The sequence below is a fragment of the Carassius auratus genome, chromosome 25 (genome assembly GCF_003368295.1).
Source record: "Carassius auratus strain Wakin chromosome 25, ASM336829v1, whole genome shotgun sequence".
Taxonomy (NCBI): Eukaryota; Metazoa; Chordata; class Actinopteri; order Cypriniformes; family Cyprinidae; genus Carassius; species Carassius auratus.
In genome coordinates this window covers 15777880-15797713 of record NC_039267.1, presented here as the reverse complement: position 1 = coordinate 15797713, position 19834 = coordinate 15777880, and the positions used below count along the sequence as shown (strand labels likewise).

General features: G+C 34.7%; 2 protein-coding genes across 2 annotated transcripts; both read right to left on the bottom strand.

Moving 5' to 3' along the window:
* Nucleotides 1-4507: 4507 nt before the first annotated feature.
* On the bottom strand, nucleotides 4508-5310 carry LOC113043502 (monocyte chemotactic protein 1B-like). Its single transcript, XM_026202934.1, has 3 exons — nucleotides 5135-5310; nucleotides 4890-5004; nucleotides 4508-4696 (listed from the first exon to the last, which is right to left on the bottom strand). Exons 1-3 carry the CDS (start codon nucleotides 5202-5204, stop codon nucleotides 4585-4587), a joined length of 297 nt encoding a protein of 98 aa, XP_026058719.1. The 5' UTR covers nucleotides 5205-5310; the 3' UTR covers nucleotides 4508-4584.
* Nucleotides 5311-10297: 4987 nt separating this feature from the next.
* On the bottom strand, nucleotides 10298-11491 carry LOC113043893 (monocyte chemotactic protein 1B-like). Its single transcript, XM_026203472.1, has 3 exons — nucleotides 11313-11491; nucleotides 11068-11182; nucleotides 10298-10853 (listed from the first exon to the last, which is right to left on the bottom strand). The coding sequence occupies exons 1-3, from the start codon at nucleotides 11380-11382 to the stop codon at nucleotides 10742-10744; spliced, it is 297 nt and encodes a 98-aa protein (XP_026059257.1). The 5' UTR covers nucleotides 11383-11491; the 3' UTR covers nucleotides 10298-10741.
* Nucleotides 11492-19834: the final 8343 nt, after the last annotated feature.

Genomic DNA, 19834 nt, shown 5'->3' with positions numbered 1-19834 from the left:
TTAAGTCCCAAGACCTCACATGTTAGTATGTCAGGCCTTGAAGCTCAGCACATGTGTATTTTTTATTGATTTATTTATTAGATTTTTTTTTCATTACCCATTATCAAAGTGTCCTTTAATATTGGCTTTTAAATAAAAAGTATAATACATCTCTTGAATGCAATAATTTTTTTTTTTTTTTTTTTGAAAATCACAAATATTGGTATCTATCAGACACATCTACAAGTCTTTCTGAGGTCTGAAGTCAAGTCTTAAATCTTTAAGTCAAGTCTGAATGCTTCATTAATTGTTGCAAATAAATTTTCATCCTGAAAATTCCTATTTACAAGGTTGCATTTTAAAGACGATATGTTCCAGGGATATTACTAGGATTATAGTTCAACTTGTCTTCGTCTACTCTTACACATGGGCACAATTCGAGATGCAAAAATACATAAATACATGTACAATTAATAATTTGAGTAGGCCTGTTCATATTCAAAACCATCTTTAACACCATTAGATGCTATTTATTTAATTCATTATCTAATTAATCACAAATCCATCACAAACATCAATTTTAGATGAGAATATGTCCCCCAAAATATAATTTAAAACATAATTGTGCTCGATCAATAAAGCATTGAATAGACATTTCAAAAAGTAGCTTAAATGTATTTATTTATTTAGTTAGTTTTGCTTTTCCATTGTCATATATATATATATATATATATATATATATATATATATATATATATATATATATATATATATATATATATATATATATATATATTTGTAAAGTAAAGTTGTTTGTAAAGTACTTTTCTTTCATATTCACTGAAAAAGCACTTTGGGAAAACAACACATGGCTTTGTCTTTTCCATGATAATAATAATAGTAATAATTTAGTTTTCACCAAAACATAGGTGCTAAGTTTTGACCCTTGACTCACATATAAAACCTTGATTAACTGGTTACGATGTGCTCTCTATTTAAGACGATTGACCACCAGAAACAGGACTTAGAACCCAAGCTCTAAGAAAACTTTTAAGTCTAGTTTAGCTGTTTTACAGAACTAAAATATGAAAAAAGAACAACAGGAAAAGAAAAGCTTTTCTTTTCACAGTTGGTGGCATTAAGAAAAAAAAATTGATTTTAGTTAATTAATTAATTAATTAATTAATTATTTTTTTTTATTTTTTTATTCAGAGTAAAGCATTGCATCTGGAAATGTACTGTAATATCAATACAAATTATTTAGTACGTATTATCTAACAATTTGGGCAAACATTTTCACATAATATTTTGTGTAGTCTACTTTCATCAATAGGTGTCAGTAATGGACTGCAGGACAGTGTTAGGAATAGGGCTAACTAATTATACATATGTAACCATAGCTATTTTAAGAGGGAAACGTGCTGCTGGAAATATGTTTGCATTCATGCATTTAGTGAATTTCGTATTTAAACAATTCAAGAATAAAAATTCACCAACAGATGTCAATGAGTTTTAGAACCAAGTAAGGCAGTGTTTTGGTTGTTGTTTTATAAGAACTGCTCCTGGGGCCTGTACCATGAAGCCGGATAATTTGGCTAGCCAGGTAAGTTTCAGGTTAGTTTGCACCAATCCTGGGTTTTAGGTACCATGTAAGTGGCTTGGCTTTTAGCTGTGTTTATTGCCATAGTAAGTTACACACCACAGCTAACCTGCTCTGGGGCAGGTTATGTTCTGGGTTGGAGATCTCAAACTGAAGTTGAGAGAAGTCACATGTCTGACACAGTCACTCCAGTTTATCTTGCTCCTAATTAAAGGTCACTAATGTAAAAAAAAAAAAAAAAAAAAAAAAAAAAAAAAAAAAAACAACAACAAAAAAAATGATTACTGAGTCTTTTTATGATTTATATAATTATTGTTGTTATCATTATTTATCTGGTAGCACTTTATTTTACAGTCCTGTTCCTCATGTACATACTATGTACTTATTATAGTAATTACAATAAATATGTAATAACTAGGTACTAACCCTGAACCTACCCCTAAACCTAACCCTACCCCATGTAGCAAAAGCAATTTTACTTTAACAGTTATTATAAATTGTTTACTTTATATAGTAATGTATACAGATAAGATACAGATCAAAAGATTGAACTATTTAAAAAATAAAAAATCTGACCTTACATGTTCGAGTCTCTATCACTATATATTTTCAAATGTGTAAACTAAGTTAACAAGTTTCACTTGTGACTTCACTGATAGAGCAAGATAATTTATTTTATTTGTCCTCCTTCATATTTCATATGACGTTTAAATTTGTCATATTCATCAATCTCTTAACCTTTAGCAAAACCTTTAACCTTCAGTTCTGAATCTCGCTGGGTCTCGCGAGAAGTAAATAAAACTTGATTTGTATTGCAAGGCCATGATTAGCTGTTCACCAGTGATGTCACATATTCATGTGCACGCGCTCCACAAACTCAGGATCAAAGCCTGAGTTGACAAAGAAAGCTGAAGAACAGCATCATGGTTCCAACAAAGCCGGACTGGAGAGGTTTGGTTTTGTCAACTCAAAACTAATCCTGTAACTCTGAATTTGTTCAGCTGCCATCATGGTACAGGCCCCTGGGATTTTACCATGAAGCTAGATTAGATTAAGTCTGTGCTACTGATAGAAAAAAAAACATGTTTCTCACCATTACACTTCTGAAAACCACATGCATCTACACAAACACATTAATCTTGCTTCCTTTTTTCCACCCAAAGCTGAAATCCACTCTAATATGAAGGTGTTCTGTTTGCTTACAAACTGTAGCCAAAGCTGAAGACTAATATCCACAACTATTTAACACTTTCAGCATTTCATAACGCTCAACTCCAAGTCAGTGTTGTGTTAGACCAACTACAGTTTTTATATCAAACTAAACTTTGTGGAAAATTATGAAAATATGCATTACAAATAAATTTAAGAAGCTTGAATTAATTTAAATAATTAATTTTCTCCCTACCATAAAATACATTCAGTACTGTTGTAGATACATTCATATGGTGATATAAGAATGTTATTAGAGCAGGCTTAAGCTCTAAAGGGTCCTTGGTCTGAAAAAAGATTGAAAGCTCTTGTGTTAGGCCAACTGATCATCCCTCAAAATCCATCAGACCCAGATACCTCTGTAGTTTCTCAGAAACTAATCCTGAATCCCAATCCCACAACCTCTACACGGTCAAATCCCACAGATACAGTAGATACTGTATGTACATACAGTATCTGGAGCTCAAATGGACAGCGTCACTTCCTGTTACCAACATGACGTGTATTTGTGGTCAGAAAAGAGAACTAAACTGTGTTCTGTTTAAAGATTACACCTTCTCAAGTTCATCAGTAGACTACACATGACCACAAACCTATGTGATTAAAAACACCACACTGTACAGTACGTCAGACGCATAAGATCATACACTGTTCCCAAACTTTCCATCTGGTTTACACAGCAATTTCAATACCCCCAAAGAACTGTGTTATTAATGATGTACAGTCTGGGGAAAATCTTGGGCTAGTGACAAGTTGTTTTTGTAATTATTAGACCAAAGTAAACAATGCTTGCCGCTTTTTTCACATGCTGTTTAGATTCACAGCCTGATGGAAGCAGTTAAAATATGAATAAGTGATCAATCTACTTTTTATCTTCATTTGGTTTATATATATTATTTTGCTCTAGTATAGCCAATCTATAACTTCTGGCAGATATAACTATGTCCAGTCTTTGTACGCTACCCAGATTAACCGTATGTTTACCTGTCAAGCGGAATCACATTTTGTTGTTTATTTTTTAGCATGTTAAAGCGCAATGTCCGGTGATGAAAATCTTACATTGTCACTCACTCTCATCTTGCTTCTTTTTTGTCTCATTGCTTTTGGTCTTTTTTATTTTATTCAGCCTTTATGATGGTTAAAATGTCATTGATGATCAACTATTACATTTATAATATTTCCGCTTACCGGCTTTTCATATAAATGCACTTATATATTGACATGCATAAAGTGACAATATTTCCACAGATAAAGTTTAAGCAGGTTGCATGGTCAGCTTGTTGTATGCAAATATACGAATGTTAACGGTTTTTCAAATGTACATAAATCTTGAAACCTGAGCACCTCTGTAAGTGTGAACAGTGCGAATCATGCGAAATACAACAAAAAGTGTCTTTATCCAAAAGTGTCTTTATTGTGAGGAGGTTACATTAGCAAACACTTACATAAACATATCATTATCATAATTAAGTTGTCTTAAACGACAAGTAGAAAAAAAAGTTCCATAAACTAGTTTCTTCAAGCCATAGGCTGATAATCTGCAATACTTTATCTTTCATTGAAAAACACTATTTTTAAAAATACATTAGTAAGACACATAACAAATAAACAATTTAAACAACATACATTCTGGACTGTTTAACCTTTTAGCTTCAGTATACTGATCAGTTAGAGACAATGCATTTGTCGGTGAGTACAAAAATTATTTTTTTCTTTTTTTTCAGTTTTGCTCGGACTCCACACTTGTCCAGTGCTTCCAAAATGGTTCAGAAGTTGGAGGACGCAGGTCAACATGATTACAAGGTCTCTTGGCTTCCGACGTTCCTGCTGTCAATGATCTTGATGTTCTCCTTTACCCATGAGTCAGTGGGGTTGGCACACACGTAATGACCCTTCACAGTCTTGAACCTGTGTTCAGAGAAATTCAATACCATCAGACACAAAGGAATTGCTCTGCTGGTCAAATTAGTTCCAACCAGTTTAAACATAGTAATTATTATTATGAATATAACAAATGCAAAGTTATTAAAAATATTAAATATATATAAAAACAATATTTAACTACTGTACTTTTTCAGAGATATTTTGTTGTGACACTTACAGCACGGCTTCTTTGGGGCACTGCTGGCTTGTCATGCTGTACTCAACCACTCTTTTGATTGGCACAGGACGGGTTGAAAAGGTAAAACAGCACTTTTGTGGTCCAATACGTAAACCTAGATTAAAGAATATAGAGACAAGTTTTTGTTAAAACAGAATACAACTAGACTGTACATTGCACAGATTTTAAATGTTTTAAATTGCTTGTTTTTCAATATGTTAATTTATCTTTCTCCTCCATCTTACCTTCACTGAGGCTAACTGCGCACAGAAGCACCACCACTGCGGTGAAAATGACGAAGCGAGAAGCAGACATTTTGGTCGGTGTGTTGTATTAGATTGGCTGGGTGTCCAGAAAGTCTGTTAGAGGTAAAGCACTCAGGCTGGACTTGTTGCTGTGCGGCTCATTGTCCACGGAGGCAGACTTTATAGAGACTCTTCTTTGAGGGAATATCCCTTTACGGGTGGATTTGGAGGAGGGGGATTTTGGGTTGAATTCACCCACACAGAAAGAAAGTCCAGCCGTATCTGCTGTCATCCCACACGTGCTTCTGACCTTCACAAGTCATATTTAGGCAAAGGCTGTTTGAGGGAGAGCCCTAACAGCAAAGATTTCACTTCCTCTTTCGCTACAGTGGCCAAAAAACAAAACAACACTGAAGTACTGAAAAAAATTATACTAGATGGAAATTAGATGCATTAGACTCACATTCATGCCATTCCAAATACAAAAGGATCATCAAAAGTGTCAAGAATTTTGATGAATGTATCTGGTATTACAGAGGGGACACAGTTTTGTCAGTTTTACTAAATATTGAATGTAGAAAAACATATGAGAACATGAAAATAGTTTGGTCACATATACAAATTAAGCTGGAAGGTCAGACTGTTCATTTTTAGGAGAACTACACCCTCCCAGTTAGTTTTTAAAATATAAGTAAATTATGCAATAAATTATTCCTCCTCTTCGGAACAAAAAAAAACAATAATAGCTTAATAAAATTATATTTAATTAAAGCTAGAATAAATACTTTAATTTAACTGAATGTACATATATGTAACTTGTAATAATAATTAGTAAGGGTAAAGTTTTTGGCCTGTCTCTCACTATGAGTTTTCTTTTACAGCAGGATTTTAAATGAGCAAAATTATATAAAGATTACATTTGCATATTATGCTACATATATCTCATTGTTAAACATTGCTTTTTTGGCATAAGTATGCATTTTTTTTCTATAAAATATAAATCACTGTGTTGGTGTGCCCTGATTTCATTGATGTTTAAAAAAATATTGATTCAACTTTTTTTCCTCTAAGTGGAAAGGTACGATTTCATGGAATGACCCATGCAATAGAGAATAAAAAAATAAATACAAATTACCACATTCTGATAATTTTATCACTGATATTTTGTTAAAAACAACTAAACCAATCACATAAATTATTCTGTAAATAAATTGTTTTATATACACATAGAAAATATCACAAGGATTAAAAATACAATATGAAATGCACAGTTCAAAAATAGAAAGAGTGTTGTTTTTTTTAGACGGTTGTTCTTTTGTCCACTTCATCAACATGATCGTTCACCCAGGGGCTCTCTGGATCTACACAGAACTCTCTCCCTGATTTTGTTTTAAACCTGAAAGGAAAGACACAAAAATAAGTTTTAGGTCAAAGTTATTTTAATGGAGTGTCTCACACAGGAACCGCGAACACATCAGGCTTCTCATTCTTCAAGAATGAAGAATATATATATATATATATATATATATATATATATATATATATATATATATATATATACTTCAGAATCACCGATAGTAGCTGAAGTATCACAAATCAGAAGAAATATATACATGAATCTTTTTGTTCATGCAATTTTTATTTATTTATTTTCAAGAAAATCACAAATATTGGTATCAGACACATCTACAAGTCTTTCATCTGAAGTCTGAGCCAAGTCTTTAAATCTTTAAGTCAAGGCTGAAGGCTTCATTAATTGTTTCAAATACATTTTCCTCCTTAACAAGGTTTTATTCTAAAGACAAGATATGTTCCAGAGATATTACTAGGATTCTAGTTCAACTTGTCTTCCACTACCCTTATACAGTACATAGATGAACATAGAAAAACATGATTACATGTACAAGTATTAATTTAAGGAGTCCTGTTTATATTCAAAATTATCTGTAACACCATGATGCAGCCATTAGATTATATTAATCTAATTTGAGATCTAATTAATCACAAATCAAGAGAATATATATAAATATATAAAAAAAGGTGTGATCTACGACTTGGCTACTTATGAATTTATATTTACTATAATTGACTACTCTTTTTTTCAGGGTAAAGCATTGTGTCTGTAAATGTACCGTAATATCAATACAATTGATTTAGTATTATCTAGCATAATTTAGACAAGCATTTTCAAAGAATATTTTGTGTAGTCTACTTTCATCAGTACAGTAGGTGTCAGTAATGGACTGCAGGAGAGTGTTAGGTAAAGGGTTAAAACACTCTTAAAAATAAAGGTGTTTCACTATGCCATAGAAGAACCTTTTTGTATAAATGTTTTTTCTAAATGGCAAAGAACCTTTAACATCTGAAGAATCTTTCTGTTTCACAAAAGGTTCTTCGTGGTGAAAGAATTAAGGTTCTTCAGATGAGATCATATAAAGGTAAGGAAGAGATGGTTCTAAAAGAATCTTTGACTGAATGGTTCTTTGTGGAACCGAAAATGGTTATTATATAGCATCACCTTGAAGAGCCTTTTGAAGCACCTTTATTTTTAAGAATGTATGTATTTATAACTGTGTGTGTGTGTGTGTTTAGATGGAAACGTGTTGATGAAAACACATTAGCATTTATTGAATTTAGTACTTAGACAATGCACAAATAAAAATCCACCACCAGAGGTAGTATATATTTCGTTTTCTCCCTTCCATAAAATGCATTCAGTTACATTAAAATGTAGGTGTACAAATACATATAGGCTACAGTGATGTAGAAAATATATGTATGTGTAAGGAGAATGTATGTGTGTGAGAGTAGAAATGTATGTATGTGAAAGGAGAATGTAAGTGTGAGAGAGTGCCAGAATGAATTATGGCTTGTACGGCCCCCCATAGTAGACTGCTGTAGATATATTCATATGGTGATATAAGAATGTTATTAGAGCAGGCTTAAGCTCTGAAGGGTCCTTGGTCTGAAAAAGATTGAAAGCTCTTGTGTTAGGCCAACTGATGATCATCCCTCAAAATCCATCAGACCCAGATACCTCTGTAGTTTCTCAGAAACTAATCCTGAATCCCAATCCCACAACCTCTACACGGTCAAATCCCACAGATACAGTAGATACTGTATGTACATACAGTATCTGGAGCTCAAATGGACAGCGTCACTTCCTGTTACCAACATGACGTGTATTTGTGGTCAGAAAAGAGAACTAAACTGTGTTCTGTTTAAAGATTACACCTTCTCAAATTCAACAGTAGACTACACATGACCACAAGCCTATGTGATTAAAAACACCACACTGTACAGTACGTCAGACGCATAAGATCATACACTGTTCCCAAACTTTCCATCTGGTTTACACAGCAATTTCAATACCCCCAAAGAACTGTGTTATTAATGATGTACAGTCTGGGGGATATCTTGGGCTAGTGACAAAGTTATTTTTCTAATTATTAGACCAAAGTAAACAATGCTTGCCTCATTACTCAGTGATGAAACACTTCAGTTTTCACTCACTCTCATCTTGCTTCTTTTTTATTTTATTCAGCCTTTATGATGGTTAAAATGTCATTGATGATAAACTATCATATTTTTCATCTTTCCGTTTACCGGCTTTTCATATAAAAGCGCTAATTTATTGACATGCATAAAGCACCCCAAAAAGCCTTTTGATTGGCTAATCTGACAGTGAACTGCTTCTTCTTTTTTGTACAGTTTACAGAGGCTAGAGCTGTGTCCGAAACTGCTCCCTTTCACCTATAAAGTGCACTATATCGGGTGCCTGCAATTTTGTAGTGCTGTTCAAAATCTGAGTGAATGAGTTCATACCTTGCAAGTGTACAATTTTCTTTGAGTGTACAGCCCATAGATATGTAGGGATTCCTCATTCGACTGCTCCAAGCACATCTTGCAATGGTCAACTTGACGTCATTCACCATATGGTCAAAGAATATTCAAAAACGCCACAATGCTGGTTGTAAAAACTGTCCAGATTTTAAATCCCTATGAAACGTTTCACAGATAAGAATGTGTTGGTTTGTGTTTTTAACTGGTATTAACTCAATAATACAGGTTTTTAAACGAGAATACATTTTAAAATGCAGTTTTAGCTAACGGCTTTATCTTGTTGTATTGTGTTAGTTTAGGAAAACATCTTCTGACGTCCGCTGAAGACAGACTAGTTGCAGTGACAACTTGCTCTCGAGTATTCACGGATATTTCAATATGGCGGATGGATAACGTATAGCTCCCGGAGTCCAATCATCTTAGTTTGGCCTTCACAAGGACGCTGTACTTGGAGATTAATGGTTACAATTTATGTTTAACTCGGTTCCCAAAAATTATAATCCACATGTAAAACTATGTACTGCACATTTTGCTGAGGACAGCTTCCTCAATCTTAATCAGTTTAATGCCGGATTCGCACAAAGATTATTCCTGAAAGATGGAGCAGTTCCCTCTTTGTCTGGAGAAGGAATTGTTTATGGACCACAACTGGTAAGTGTATTTTATTATTTAAGTTGTTGTGTTTAACAGTTTCTGTAACTTATTACACAAAGGGCAACGCTGTTTAGCTTTGTTAACTAGTGCAAAAAAAAATCAAATTTTCATGCGCATCTCTTCAGTAAAAACGCTCCTGTGATTATATATCTCCAGCACATGCTCCTGCCCACGGGCTTCTCAAAACTAGCCCAATTGCGTTACCAGGAGCTCAGCCTGCTCTAAGCTGGTGTCGAATCACAACACAGGAACCGCTGGCACAATCACAACTCGTTACGTATTTCTGAAGGAGGGACTTTATAGAACAAGAAAGTTATCAGCCCATTTTTATGACAGTGAAAACAGAGGTATACAGATGTATACAGATAGGTGAATTATGTGAAAAATACTGTTTTTTTACACGTGAAACATGAACACATATTATATTGCACACTGTAAACACAATCAAAGCTTCAAAAAAAGCACGAAAAATTTGACCCTTAATATATAACAACCAAGGGACACCTTGTGACAATATTTCCACAGATAAAGTTTAAGCAGGATGCACGGTCAGCTTGTTGTATGCAAATATACAAATGTTAACGGTTTTCAAATGTACATAAATCTTGAAACCTGAGCACCTTTGTAAGTGTGAACAGTGCGAATCATGCGACATACAACAAAAAGTGTCTTTATCCAAAATTGTCTTTATTGTGAGGAGGTTACATTAGCAAACACTTACATAAACAGATCATTATCATAATTAGGTTGTCTTAAACTACACGTCAAAGAAATATTCCGATTAATTTATTGTTCTTATATAAACTAGATTCTTTGAGCTATAGGCTGATAATCTGCAATACTTTATCTTTCAGTGCAAAACACTCTTTTTAGAAATACATTACTGAGACAAATGACATGTCAAATAGATAAACAACTTAAAAAACATACATTCTGGACTGTTTAACCCTTTAGCTTCAGTATACTGATCAGAGACAATGCATTTGTCGGTGAGTAAAATAATTGCATTCTTTTTTCTTTTCTTTTTTTTTTCTTCAGTTTTGCTCGGACTCCACACTTGTCCAGTGCTTCCAAAATGGTTCAGAAGTTGGAGGACGCAGGTCAACATGATTACAAGGTCCCTTGGCTTCCGACGTTCCTGCTGTCAATGATCTTGATGTTCTCCTTTACCCATGAGTCAGTGGGGTTGGCACACACGTAATGACCCTTCACAGTCTTGAACCTGTGTTCAGAGAAATTCAATACCATCAGACACAAAGGAATTGCTCTGCTGGTCAAATTAGTTCCAACCAGTTTAAACATAATAATTATTATTATGAATATGACAAATGCAAGGTTATTAAAAATATAAAATTTATAAAAAAAAAAATTAATAATAATAATAATAAGAATAACACTACTGTAATTTTTCAGAGATATATTGTTGTGACACTTACAGCACGGCTTCATTGGTGCACTGCTGGCTTGTCATGCTGTACTCAACCACTCTTTTGATTGGCACAGGACGGGTTGAAAAGGTAAAACAGCACCTTTGTGGTCCAATACGTAAACCTAGATTAAAGAATATAGAGACAAGTTTTTTGTTAAAACAGATTACAACTAGACTGTACATTGCACAGATTTTAAATGTTTTAAACTGCTTGTTTTTCAATATGTTAATTTATCTTTTCCTCCATCTTACCTTCACTGAGGCTAACTGCGCACAGAAGCACCACCACTGCGGTGAAAATGACGAAGCGAGAAGCAGACATTTTGGTCGGTGTGTTGTATTAGATTGGCTGGGTGTCCAGAAAGTCTGTTAGAGGTAAAGCACTCAGGCTGGACTTGTTGCTGTGTGGCTCATTGTCCACGGAGGCAGACTTTATAGAGACTCTTCTTTGAGGGAATATCCCTTTACGGGTGGATTTTGAGGAGGGAGATTTTGGGTTGAATTCAACCCACACAGAAAGATATCTGCGTATCTGCTGTCATTCCACACGTTCTTCTGACCTTCACAAGTCATATTTAGGCAAAGGCTGTTTGAGGGACAGTCCTAACAGCAAAGCTTTCACTTCCTCTTTCACTACAGTGGCCAAAAAAAACAAAACAACACTGAAGTACTGAAAAAAATTATACTAGATGGAAATTAGATGCATTAGACTCACATTCCAAACACAAAAGCATCATCAAAAGTATCATGAATTTTGATGAATATATTTGGAGGATCTCAACAGGGTCTACTGTACCGACACTCTGGAGCAGTTTAAGCAAGCCAACACTAACCGGGGCCTTACAGTGCCATTTCCCGTTTGAGGTGAGAACACAGGAGGATACCAGCTCTACACGAAAGCTATAGAACCTAGCTAATGTGTTAGGGGTTGCCCTAACAAATATCTGTCAGCAAGATGCCACAAGCCAGCGCCCAGGAGGATGCAACACTCCTAGTTGAGTGAGATTTCAACCTGAACGGGCAAGGCACACCATGTGCCTGATAAGCATCCAAATGCCATCCCCTGCTTAGAGAAAGCATTCCCCTTCTGCCAGCCTCTTTAACAGACAAAGACCTGGTCTGTGGTCCTGAAGCTTTGTATCCGGTCTACGTAGCATCTCAATGTTTGGATGGCACAGAGCAAAGTCAGGGCTTTAGTCATGCCAACACGAACTGTCGACTGAAAATGGATGCAGGTACCCTACCCTGTTGATGGAGGCCAGTGCAAGCAGGAGCAGAGTTTTCAATGAAAGAAACTTTAGCTCAACTGAATGCAAAGGTTCGAATGGGCCCTGCTGTAGTGACTTTAGCACTAGAGTCAGGTCCTGAGAGGGTATAGAGGGGGCCGGTAACGATTGAACCTCCTGATCCCTCTAAGGAACCTGATGATGAGGTCATGCTTACCCAAAGACTTCCCATTCACCGGGTCATGGTATGCAGCAATAGTGGTAACCTGGACTTTGATGGTGGAGGGAGACAGCCTTCGCTCCAACCCTTGCTGCAAAAAGGAAAGCACGACCACAATAGGGCATCTTCGGGGGTCTTCTCGGGAAAAAAATACATCACTTGATGAACGGGTTCCACTTCAAGGCGTAAGCATGTCTCATAGACGGTGCTCTTGCTGAAGTGATGGTGTTCACTACCTCCTGAGGTAGGTCACCTAGAACCTCAGCGTCCCATCCAGGGACCAGACATGGAGTTTCCAAAGGTCTGGATGCAGATGCCAAACAGTGCCCTGTCTCTGAGTCAGTAGATCCTTCCTCATAGGAATCGGCCAAAGAGGGGCTGTCATGAGGAGCTCTAGTTCGGGGAACTGAATAAGAGTGGGCCAATATAACGCCACTAGCAAGATTGCTCCTCTTCCTCCCAGACTTTGCACAGTGTCTGCGCGAGAAGACTCACTGGGGGAAATGCATGTCAGAACAGCTGGCAGTGAGAGGTCTCTGTAGAAGCAAACAGGTCTACCTGAGCGGCTCTGAACAATCTCCAAATCAGATGGACCATCAGAGGATGGAGTCGCCATTCTCCCAGGATCATTGCTCAAGACAGCTCGTCAGCTGTACAGTTGAGCAGGCCTGGAACCTTCCGATTCCAAAGGAGGAGTTGGGACTACAGGGACAACGGGAGCGCAGACTACATTTTTGGTAGGTGTATGCCACGGTCGCTGTGTTGTCTGTTCGGACAACATAATAAAATTATATTTTATTATTGTTATAATAAATACATTTTATAGAAATTGTGATTGAATGTATATAAGGTAATGAAAAGGAAGAAGAAATTAACCAAATATTATAAACATATACAGATGAAGTCAAAAGTTGACAGAATCTACAAATTGTTAATTATTTTACCAAAATAAGAGGGTTCATATGAAATGCATGTTATTGTTTATTTTTTACTGACCTGAATTAGATATTTTTTGACTTCAACTTTATTATTGTATTTTGTTACTAATAGAATGAAAGAATGAATGAGCTATATATAGACATTGTGATGCCTAGAATAATAATAATAATAATAATAACAACAACAACAACCATATATTTTATTGATAGAATAAATACCTTTTATATTTAAAATGTGATTTCATGCATATGTATCTTTGACATTAGCATCTCATTGTGATTCTGAATGAAAAAATTGTCTAATTAGCATAAACCTAATTGTTAAAAGTTATTGCCTTTATAAACATCCTTAAAGACACGCTGGCACCACATTTAGAAGGCAAAAATGTCCCATCAAGTATCACATCCTCTTTCGAAAGAGATATGAATGCATGACAAATGTAATCGGTAACATTAATAGTGTGAACTTCTGACATTTTCGTTTTTAGACACACATGGCCAGTTTCACTTAAGATTCAAATGCCCCTTCCTCAGCTAGAAAACACTCTTTTTTTGGCTGACAATTAAAAGAAACCAAATCTCTCACACACCTGTTGGACATTGAATGGACGGAGATGAGTTTAACGTCCTCTGACTCATACGCATTTACATTGTATCATAACGAAACAGTTTTTCAGCAGACACACTTCAGCAACTTTGTGTGTGCATGTCATGAAGCTCGTTTCAAAACCACATATGAAGCACATCAAATATACAATTTATATATAGATGCTGGTCATATAATTAGAATATCATCAAATGATTTCACCAATTCCATTCAAAAAGTGAAACATGTATATTATATTCATTCTTTACACACATACTGATATATTTCAAAAGTTTATTTCTTTTAATTTTGATGTTTATAACTGACAACTAAGGAAAATCCCAAATTCCTTATCTCAGAAAATTAGAATATTGTGAAAAGGTTCAATATTGAAGACACCTGGTGCCACACTTTATTCAGCTAATTAACTCAAAACACTTGCAAAGCCTTTAAATGGTCTCTCAGTCTAGTTGTGTAGGCTACACAATCATGGGGAAGACTGCTGACTTGACAGTTGTCCAGAAGATGACCATTGACACCTTGCACAAGGAGGGCAAGACACAGAAGGTCATTGCAAGAGAGGCTGGCTGTTCACAGAGCTCTGTGTCCAAGCACATTAATAGAGAGGCAAAGGGAAGGAAAGATGTGGTACAAAAAAGGGTTTAAAGCAATAGCGATTACCGCACCCTGGAGATGATTGTGGAACAAAACCCATTAAAAAATGTGGGAGAGATTCACAAAGAGTGGACTGCAGCTGGAGTCAGTGCTTCAAGAACCACTACAAACAGACGTATGCAAGACATGGGTTTCAGCTGTCGCATTCCTTGTGTCAAGCCACTCTTGAACAACAGACAGCGTCAGAAGCGTCTCGCCTGGGCTAAAGACAAATAAAGACTCTGATGAAAGTAAATTTTGCATTTCCTTTGGAAATCAGGGTCCCAGAGTCTGGAGGGAAGAGAAGAGAGAGGCACACAATCCACGTTGCTTGAGGTCCAGTGTTAATTTTCCACATTCAGTGATGGTTTGGGGTGCCATGTCACCTGCTGGTGTTAGTCCACTGTGTTTTCTGAGGTCCAAGGTCAACGCAGCTGTATACCAGAAAGTTTTAGAGCACTTCATGTTTCATGCTGCTGACCAACTTTATGGAGATGCAGATTTCATTTTCCAACGGGACCTGGCACCTGCACACAGTGCCAAAGATACCAGTACCTGGTTTAAGGACCATGGAATCCCTGTTCTTAATCGGCCAGCAAACTCGCCTGACCTTAACCCCATAGAAAATCTTTGGGTTATTGTGAAGAGGAAGATGTAATATGCCAGACTCAACAATGTAGAAGAGCTGAAGGCCACTATCAGAGCAACCTGGGCTCTCATAACACCTGAGCAGTGCCACAGACTGATCGACTCCATGCCATGCCACATTGGTGCAGTAATTCAGGCAAAAGGATCCCCAACCAATTATTGAGTGCTGTAAATGCTCATACTTTTCATGTTCAGACTTTTCAGTTGGCCAAGATTTCTAAAAATCATTTCTTTGTATTGGTCTTAAGTAATATTCTTATTTTCAGGGATACTGAATTTTGGGATTTGGGTTTTTCCTTAGTTGTCAGTTATAATCATCAAAATTAGAGTAAATAAACATTTGAAATATATCAATCTGTGTGTAATGAATGAATAATATATACAAGTTTAACCTTTTGAATGGAATTAGTGAAATAAATCAACTTTTTGATGATTTTCTAATTAAATGACCAGCACCTGTATATGTCAGTATGTTTGAACCAATTATGTTAAGGTACATTCCTGATGATTCACAGATCAGTTTTGTATTCTCCAGAACTATTCAGCTAATGTGATTTTAAATCATGTCTTATCAAAAGGAAATAACTTAGCATCCATTACTAATTTTATCCGAGCAATTCCCAGTGGACTTTTTTAGATTATGTAACAAAGTTATCCCGTTGTTGTTTTTTGTCAAGCTTCAAAGGAATCCCTTTAATAGCCTATTGGTAATTTGTATTGGAAAATGCAAGGGAATTATCGGAGGGACTTTTTAAAGCTTCTTCGTGTATTGTAGCTGAGACAGCAGAAAAATAGGCTAAATAATAAAAGACACAGAAAATGTTACAATAACATTCAAAGTGTACTTGTCTTACGTTGCAATGCATTATTATGTAACATTATATTGGTTGTCATTAACACACAAACATATCAATATATTAGAAAGAAGATTTAATTCTGTTTTAATTTCCAGGGGGAAACTAACTTAATTAAAGCATATGATACATGTAAGACTATGCTACATGATATCAGTGACATATTAGATAGAAATTACAGTTTTAACTTCTCTATATTGTAGAAAAAAGTCCTCTCGGTTGGCAAAAAAAAAAAAAAAAAATCTCTCAAGTCGGGAAGTTCCAGATCCCAAAGATTAGACTATATTGTTCAAGACAATACAGGTGAGATGCCAGCTGTACATCTCCATCGTAACACTGTCATATAATTTTTTTCACAAGTAAGCAGTAATATGGTTATCTTTCAGTCTTCCCCCACTTGACCTCCAACTGTTATCTCCAAACTCATGGCATCTCTTTAATGGTGGAGCCCTGCCAGCTGGTCTGTTTATAAAAGCCCATGTCAAAACACCACATATATTATTTTAATTGTATCACAAAACATGAAAGTTCATTCTCAGTGTGTTTTTCCTGTACCATGAAGAGCCTTGCTTTCAGAGTCCTAGAGGTCTAATTAAGGCTTAATAAAGGCCTACATTTCCCTGATTTTATCTACAGGCTATCCTAAAAACATGTACTATTTCTCAAATAAAAATATATCTTGCAGAACCAAGTGCATAAGAGGTGGTCATTTCTAAGGCCTGTTCATGTCAAAATGCATTAACCTGTTTAAACTAGTACTTAAAATATGACAGAGGGGGTTTGACTGAAATGCTGTTTCACTCATCGCCTGTCAATAGCTTTCCTCTTTATGACCAAAATTATTATTATGACCATTTAAACTAAAAGAGTAGCTGAGAAGTTACTGATGCAGTCAAGAAAGAATAACAACATTGGATACATAAACACAAAATCACTAGTTCTTCACAGTTCTACCTCCACAGCTACAGTAACAACTTTGAGTTGCAACAAAGTAAGAAGATACTATTGCATAGATATTCTCTATCTACATGACCAACTAATGTTACATTGTGGCTGTTTTCATTTCACCAATTTTGCAGAAAAAGATCAACATGCATAGGCAGACTATTAGTTTTAGTTCCTTTAACCGTTTGTATTTTTGGAATTATATCTTGTTTTTTTTAGTACAGTGAGTGCATTATAGTGACTAGAAACTAAAATATTACAATAGCGAAACAGGAAAATGCGAAATGAGATCACTGAGAGAGGAAATGTGCATATCGACACCTCAAGCGCTACATGCAGTGTTAAAATTGACAAGCTGCTGCATTATCTGTAGCTTTTGAAGAACTAGAGTTAAGGTTGACTGAAATGGAAGCAAGTGCTTCTGTCCTGCACAAGACCAGTACTTTAGTACTGAATGTCATATCAGGTAAACAGTCCTATCAGGAAAACTCGTTCATGAAGATCTATTGGGGCAATTTAATAAGCTGTACATTAGTTGGCATTAATATTGCAGTTTAGCAACCATGACAATTCAGCTGATCCAGTAAGTTTGTTCAGTGAAGGAATCATTTAGATTGGCTCTCTTGATTCTTTTTGAATGATTTATTAAATCAACTGAGTCATATGAGTAAGTTATTGTCGAATTAATCTACACTGCTTGCGATGTTTATGTTTTCTTTTTTATTTTGCTGTGTGTGCATTAACTGGTGCATTAATATAGATTTTTATATATACACTGTCATTCAAAAGTTTGGGTATTAGATATTAGATTTATGTTTTTTTTACTAGTCTCTTATGGTCATCAAGGCCGTATTTATTTGATCAAAAATACAATATATACATAAATACAAATATTGGTTTCCTTTTTAATATAGCCTACTTTAAAACATAATTATTTCTGTGACGCAGTGCTGAATTTTCATCAGCCATTACTTTATTATCATCCATTTTTAAACTGTTGTGCTGCTCAGTATTTTTTTGGTTCTTTGATGAATAAAAAGTATAAAAATATTTATTCAAAATAGAAGTCTTAACTATCACGTTTTATCCATTTAACATCCTTGCTGAATATTAATTTATCACAAAAGAAGAGAAGAAGAAGAAGAAGAAGAAGAAGAGGAGGAGAAAGATTTACTGACCCTCAAACTTTTGAATAGTGGGTCTAAATTGTAACAACATTTGTATTTTGAATAAACACTGTTCTTTTTAACTTTTTATTTATCAATGAATCCATGAAAAAAAGTACCACAGGTCCCCCAAAAATATGAAGCACAACTGTTTTGAATATAAATCAGCATATTAGAATTATTTCTGAAGGATCATGTGACACTGAGAATAATAATGCTGAAAATTGAGCTTTGTTTCTCAGGAATAAATTGTATTTTAAAGTATATTAGAATAGAAAACTGTTATTTTAAATTTCAATAAAAAATTGCATTCAAATAAATGCAAAAACTTGCTAATCCAAAAGGTTTGAACAGCAGTGTGTGTGTGTGTGTCTGTGTGTGTGTGGGTGTGTACTTGCGTGGCTCAATAAATAAAAGAGCCTAAAAAATGGCAACATAGGTTCACAGCTTAAAACAATTAATTTAGATCATGGAGCCTGTAAGAAAGTAAATGTCGCGGCTAGTATCACATCTTCTTTTGGTCTATAATTAAGATCAGGACAAATTATATCAGTCATAATAAGAGCTCTTGCTCTGTTCGAACAGCAAACACTTGCAGTGCTACAGTACAAGCCATTTATTCTGCTGCTATGTGTTTAATCATGAAAACCTGGGCTGGATACAACATAAAATGACTGAACATAATAAACATAACTATTTAAAACACATTTTAGAGAGATTTTTTTTACTTTAATTTTAAGAAGAAGAAAATAATAGCCTGTTTGTGGTAATTGATGGTGAAGTAAATGTATACTTATGTAAATGTATTGATATACTTGAATTCAAATGTGTGAATTTTATAAATGGCTCGTGTTTCTACTGTATGAAACCTGAATAAGTGCATACCCAACCATCCTAAAACCAGTTAGGTGTCTAGTTGTTTACAGGAGATATACGACGGTCTGCTTTTGAAGCATTTGTTACAACAGGTTCTTCCTAAAATGACGTTGCATTCAACACTCATTGGTTCAACCTTGTAATCTGCTTCCTGTGGAATTTTTTCAGAAATACAGAATGAGTAAAATTAAAGCTTTGGACAGTACACAATTATGCGGGATTACTTTTAATTTAAAGTGTTACATTTTGGAAATACACTACCATTACTTAGTAAGATATATATATATAATATATTTAAATAAGTTTATATTTTCATTCAGCAAGGATACATTAAATTGATCAAAAATGGCATTAGAGACATTTATAATGTTACAAAATATTTCTATTTTGAATAAATATTTTCTATTCATCAAAGAAACACCATATATATATATATATATATATATATATATATATATATATATATATATATATATATATATATATATATATATACATACATATACATACACATACATACATACATACATACATACATATATATAAAAAAATCATATATATTTATATGGTGTGGTAATTCCACTGGGAAAAATGTAAAACAAAACTCTTAACATATTTTTAACTAATAATAAAAACACACACTTTGAATCAGAGGGATTTT

What these genes read in the sequence shown, in the direction of transcription:
- LOC113043502 (XM_026202934.1), bottom strand. Translation starts at nt 5,204, where the DNA reads ATGTCTGCTTCTCGCTTCGTCATTTTCACCGCAGTGGTGGTGCTTCTG. An exon ending in CGCAGTTAGCCTCAGTGAAG is followed by an intron (nt 5,005 to 5,134) that starts GTAAGATGGAGG and finishes TCTTTAATCTAG; the next exon opens with GTTTACGTATTGGACCACAA. An exon ending in TGCCCCAAAGAAGCCGTGCT is followed by an intron (nt 4,697 to 4,889) that starts GTAAGTGTCACA and finishes CTCTGAACACAG; the next exon opens with GTTCAAGACTGTGAAGGGTC.
- LOC113043893 (XM_026203472.1), bottom strand. Translation starts at nt 11,382, where the DNA reads ATGTCTGCTTCTCGCTTCGTCATTTTCACCGCAGTGGTGGTGCTTCTG. An exon ending in CGCAGTTAGCCTCAGTGAAG is followed by an intron (nt 11,183 to 11,312) that starts GTAAGATGGAGG and finishes TCTTTAATCTAG; the next exon opens with GTTTACGTATTGGACCACAA. An exon ending in TGCACCAATGAAGCCGTGCT is followed by an intron (nt 10,854 to 11,067) that starts GTAAGTGTCACA and finishes CTCTGAACACAG; the next exon opens with GTTCAAGACTGTGAAGGGTC.